Source organism: Solanum tuberosum, unplaced genomic scaffold (assembly GCF_000226075.1).
Source record: "Solanum tuberosum cultivar DM 1-3 516 R44 unplaced genomic scaffold, SolTub_3.0 scf00098, whole genome shotgun sequence".
NCBI lineage: Eukaryota > Viridiplantae > Streptophyta > Magnoliopsida > Solanales > Solanaceae > Solanum > Solanum tuberosum.
In genome coordinates, this window is record NW_006239026.1 from 4,707 (window position 1) to 10,512 (window position 5,806).

The 5,806-nt window shown below is 30.4% G+C and overlaps 1 protein-coding gene across 2 annotated transcripts; it reads left to right on the plus strand.

Moving 5' to 3' along the window:
• Positions 1–2,741: 2,741 nt before the first annotated feature.
• On the plus strand, positions 2,742–5,070 carry LOC102587592 (probable 2-oxoglutarate-dependent dioxygenase AOP1.2). 2 transcript variants are annotated; one of them, XR_367372.2, is made up of 3 exons: positions 2,742–3,181; positions 3,780–4,105; positions 4,763–5,070. XR_367372.2 is itself a non-coding variant. In XM_006348347.2 (2 exons), the coding sequence occupies exons 1-2, from the start codon at positions 2,814–2,816 to the stop codon at positions 4,027–4,029; spliced, it is 618 nt and encodes a 205-aa protein (XP_006348409.1). In that variant the 5' UTR covers positions 2,742–2,813; the 3' UTR covers positions 4,030–4,260. The 2 variants fall into 2 exon arrangements, 1 of the variants encoding a protein (XP_006348409.1); XM_006348347.2 differs by lacking the exon at positions 4,763–5,070 and having other exon boundaries at positions 3,780–4,260.
• Positions 5,071–5,806: the final 736 nt, after the last annotated feature.

The window sequence follows — 5,806 nt, forward strand, 5'->3', positions numbered from 1 at the left end:
CAGCAGCCCAAACAAAATGACCCCTGCGTTCTGTCTTCTTCACCAACACGTGAATACACTGAAAAAATCAGAAGCGTCAACAACAGCTTGCAAACGTCAACAATAGCTGCTCTCACCAAACCGTTCCAGCAGCTCCCACATCCTATCTCTGCTAACAACCGCCCATTTTTGATCTTTTCCACCCGGATTTTAGGGGATTTTGGTTGAATTTCCATATAACAACAGCTTTTCCTTACCCTTGGGGGAAAAATTTGAATTGATTTGGATGGGGAATTCCGATTTTGCCCCAAATTCCTATCCGTTTTCTTCCCCCAAATCTGCCCTAATTTCTTGGCTATATATACTCTCTATTATTCACTGTAAAGAGGGGAAAAATTGGAATAAAAAAAAAAACAAAATAAAAAAAAAACAGTGAAACTATTAATTATACATAGTCATAGACAACTATTTAGGGAATATATTTTGAAGTGATAGAGATTGGCAATAAGATTTCTACTCTCGTTTGATTCTTTTCCGTTCATTGAAGTTTCTCGGAGTCATAGTTTGGTGGTGGTGAAGTCCTTCCCAGAATCTCATTTCCAGTCGCTACTCCAAAAAAGGTAAATGTCCTTTAAATTTTAATTTCTTGTTAGTCAATGTTGTGTTTGTTCTTGTTAGTTAATATTATTAATTACTGTTGTGATCATACTTGCTAGTTAATGTTATTAGTTATTTGTTGTGTTTGTTCTTGATTAGTTAATGTTATTAGTTATTGTTGTGATTATACTTGTTAGTTAATGTTGTTAGTTATTGTTGTGTTTATACTTGCTAGTTAATATTGTTAGTTAATGTTGTGTCTGTGAATAGAATGGAATTTTTTGACCTCTTGTGGATCTTCTGTCGATTTTATCCCTTTCAAGTGCCTCTGTTTGTCTTACCTGTTATTTTTCTCGTTGATGTTAGATAATAGGCATTTTTAGTCCAAGTTTTGTGTGTTTAGTCTATTTGTGTATGAAGTGTATTTCTTAAAGCTTTCTATTTGGATATTATGTTGGAAATTGTAGCCTCAAGATTCATGATAAAGCAGCCTATTGTTGTTAATATGTCACAGCTTATTTGCCCCCATGATCGAACTCTATGAATTAGCATGTCATGTTCAAATCAAGTTCATATCTCCATTCGGTCTAAATTTTAGTCGAAAATCCTTGTTATTTGTAGTTGAGCTTTTAAAAGATGTGAAGTTCCGTTACTTTCCAGATTCTAGGCTTACTTCCATCTATTGTTTTCTTTTCGATTTACTACCTATTTTCTCTTTTGATTGTCCTCTTTTTAGTTCATCATATGGTCCAAGTTTCTTATAAGTTGTATTAACCTGCTTATGTTTTGAAATTAATCTTGATTCGGTTAAATATGTGGTAGTCGATTATATTGTGATGTTCGACTATTTGGGTTTGTTGAGGTAGTAGCTCTTGTGGTAAGAATGATTATCAGTTTAGCTGTAGTTCTTTCAGTATATGAATTTGGTTGTCTTTAAATTTTATAGTTAGTGTAGCTATACTAATCTTGCATGTTTTAAACTTAGATGAACCCTCTTTGTTGCTTTTCACTGTTTAAGGGAAGCACTTGCTAAGTCTCTATCTCTTAATGCATTTTTTCATGGACTGCATTCAAGTCGGCAATCATGTGATTGTTTTCTTGTTAAGTTTTGAAGATGTGGGAATATGGTTTTGCTAATATTTCAATATTTAAAATAGGTCACAAGAGTTGTGTTGTGCTCTAATTTCCTATTGGAGGGGAGTTGTTCCCTCAAGCTGCAGGGAGAATCACACATTATGCATGTGCTTAAAAAATAGAATTGGATGGCTAACTTGCTAGCACACTTATGAGTTATGATCACTTATGCTAGTAGTAATGTAGCCACACGTTTGATATATCGCTTCTCGATCATGGATACATCACTCAACGTCCCAATACATCGCGTACGTCCTGATACATCATTCAACGTCTTGATACATCGCATACGTTCCGATACATCACTCAACATCCCGATACATCACGTATGTCCCGATACAATGCGTAAAGTGATGTATCTGTGAATATGAGTGAGTAGATTTTTTTATATTATTTTCAAATGATAGAAAATTTTAGAAAATATGGTAAAAATAAGTTGTATTTAAGTAATTCACTATATTGTTAGTAAGTGGAAATTAGAGCAAAGTCTTGTTACATGTTATATTTAATCGTATAATAAGTTTTTTTGATATACAATTTGCTTCAAATGATTCACATTTGCAGAATGTTAAATTTTAAAGAAGATGAGGGGAGTAAACCTAATGGGCTCACATTTCACATAATTTGACCTAAAATATTTGAGAATCTTACACAAATGTTACAGTGTTAAGAGCTAATTACATAATATTTGTACTTTCTTTCAAAATACAAAAATTCCTTAAATTTGGTGGAATTCGGATACATCCCAAAACGTCCCCATACATCGCGTCCCGGTTTCGGATACATCCCTTAATGTCTCAATATATCTCATCTCGGTTTCGGATACATCAGTCAATGTCCCGATACATCGCGTTCATCCGATACATTGTGTAAAGTGATATATCCGAGAATAGGAGCGAGTAGAGATTTTTGTAATTTTTTCAAATGATAGAGATTCTTGCAAAATATGCTAAAAAATTGTGTATTTAGGAATTTTTTCCATAATAAATATGTCCATTGAATAGTAATACTATTTTTGAAAGTGATGGGAAGCCCCTCATTTTCCCTCTCTCTTATAAATAAGTGAAGAATTGTTTGTTGATAATATCCTAAATATTCCTCAAATGGCATCTACCAAAGTTACGATTCCCACCATAGATTTTTGCGATTCTGAGCTTAAACCAAACACTCCACAATGGGAATCAACAAAAGTTCAAGTTTTTGAAGCCTTACAAGAATTTGGTTGTTTTGAAGCAATATATAACAAAGTTCCAAATGAAATTAGAGAGGGCATGTTTGATACTTTAAAAGAAGTATTTGATTTTCCACTGCCCAAATTGATAGAATATAGAGAGAAACCCTTTCATATATATGATGGGCAAATTCCAAGTGTACCACTCTTTGGTAGTGTGTACTCTGCTGATTTGGTCCTCCCAAATAGTGTTGAAACATTTGCCAATACCTTTTGGTCTCATGGAAACCCTAATTTTAGGTATGCATTACTTCTTTTTCATTAATTATAGGGAGTCACGATAGTGTAAGATGCATTAAAAGGAGAAACGTTTCCTAGTAGAATTGTTTCTATTCCTAGGGCTAGAATCAGGAACCTTTAGTTAAATTAATAGAGATAATATTCATTCCATCACTAAAGGTGAAAATTAAGTATCTTATATTGTCCATAAATTTTATATAGAAGAGATGTGAGAATTAATAAAATAAAAATTAAAAACTCACGAGTAAACAAAATAATTATATCTAATTTATATTAATAAAGAAGAGTATTTGATTATTATATTAAGTCAAATGATAAGCTAATAAATCAATATTAACAATCTAATCACATGATTTATATAGAATTGGTTATGGGTATGGGAAGGGAGGGAGGGAAGTACATTTCATTGAGGAACAATGCAATAGTTAGACAGGATTTAACATACTTGAACAAGATATCATAATCTAAAATGATTAAAAATAATTTTTTAATATTATCTACACATCGCGCGAATATATATATATATATATATTAAGTGTATTTCTTAAATAATATTGTATTACTATTTATATAAATTTTGTATGTTTTAATTTTGCAGCAATGTGGCAAAGTCCTACTTCAAGCAACTTATGGAATTGAATGACATGGTGGAAAAGATGGTTTTGGAGAGTCTTGGGCTAAAAAATTACACTGATGAATTCTTGAATTCCAATGTTTATATGTCAAGATTTACTAATTACAAGGTAATTAAAGGTGAAAATGAGAATAAATCAGCATTACCTTCACACACAGATAGTTCCTACTTGACCATAATTAAACAAAATCAAAATGGATTGCAAGTTCTCTAAAAAAAATGGAGAGTGGATTGAGCTCAATCATATTTCACCAAATTCCTATATTGTTTTATCAGCAGATGCTTTCATGGTAAGTTATTATTTATTTTTTATTACAGGAGTCAAAAATACGCCTAAACTTTTAATTTATATGTATTTTTGACGCTTAATTCATTATTATTTTTTGTGTGTGGGGTGGTTTGTTGCTATAGTAGAGGAGAATAAAAGAAATAGAGATTTTTTTTGTATGATTGATTATTCAAGCCCAACTAGAAGCTAAGATTAGAGGAGTTTTCAACCAACGAAAAAAATGTTTGTGTGTGATTTATTTATCATGATGCAGGCTTGATCCGTAAAAGAAATCACTAATATTTGTATTAGATTAGATTGTTTACCTAACTAACATCCCTTGAAGTGTTGCCCTTTCTCCAAACCCTATGTGAACGTCAAATATTTTATGTCATCAACCTGTCTTATTTTATTTGACCTCAACTAACTTCAATCCACAAAAAAATATTAAAATCTTGATATTATTTGGAATAACGTATCTCTTTTTCTGGAAAATTGAAAATGATACCAGAACTATCATAATAATTTTTTAAATTGTCTTCTTATTATCTTATTAGTTTAAAATTTTCATTCTCCATAGGAAATTTAAGTCAATCTTTTTTGTTCCTTAATTATTAATTAACAAATAAATTCTTATACATACTTTTTTATGTGTTGATGCTATGAATTAATTATACAGGCATGGACAAATGATAGATTGACATCTGCTCAACACAGGGTTGTAACAACAGGAGACAAAGATAGATTCTCTGTTCAATTATTTTCCCTCCTAAATCCAGATTATACTGTGAAGGTCCCAAAAGAATTAGTGGATGAAGAACACCCTTTAATGTACAAGCCTTTTAAGATGCCTGAATATAATAAATATCTTATGTTAGGTGCTAAAAATGGATTGGGTGTCAAGAATTATTGTGGTCTTTAAAAATTTAGTAGCTATGAAAATTTATTTATGTATTGTTTTGATGAATAAAATGTATCAAATGGCTGGTTGAATATTTTGAATTTATATTTGGATGGTTATTACGTATGATTGCGTAAAGTATTGTACTGTATTGTATTTTGTTGTGTTGTGTTGTACTATGTTGTTTTGATGAATAAAACATATGAGTGGTTGAATATTTTGAATTTATATTTGGATGGTTGTTCCCCATGGTTTTATAACAGTATTATATTATATCATTTTGATGAATACAACATATGGATATATTTTATTATTTTACGTCATTACCACATTAGTAATTTAAAGAATAAATATACAATATTATATTTTAAAAATAGAATAGGGTACTAGATAGAGTTATTAAAAAAAAGTAAGGTAAAAAGATAAATTAGGATTATTATATTTTAAGCATAGAAAAAATGATGTTTATGAAGGGATAAAGATAATTACGTGACCACACCAAATTGATTATTATTATAAGACTTTCATCATTATATAGCGATAATAATGAAATAAAATAATGATGTGACCACACCAAATTTATTATTGGTTATGAAACTTTTCATCATTATGTAGAGAGAAGAGATAAATTTATGAAAACAATATTACTCCCTCTGTCTTATTTTATATGACAATCTTTCCTTTTTAGTTCGCCCCAAGAAGAATGTCACCTTACTATAATTAGAAACATTTTAACTTTAAAAGTTTTTTTTTACCCTTAATGAAATGATTTACAATCACACAAATATCTAAGAATTGTTTTAGACCACAAGTTTCAAAAGT

Excerpts from the sequence above, each read along its gene's own strand:
- LOC102587592 (XM_006348347.2), top strand. The coding sequence starts at position 2,814 with ATGGCATCTACCAAAGTTACGATTCCCACCATAGATTTTTGCGATTCT. Across the intron at positions 3,182-3,779 it reads CATGGAAACCCTAATTTTAG|CAATGTGGCAAAGTCCTACT; the intron begins GTATGCATTACT and ends TTAATTTTGCAG.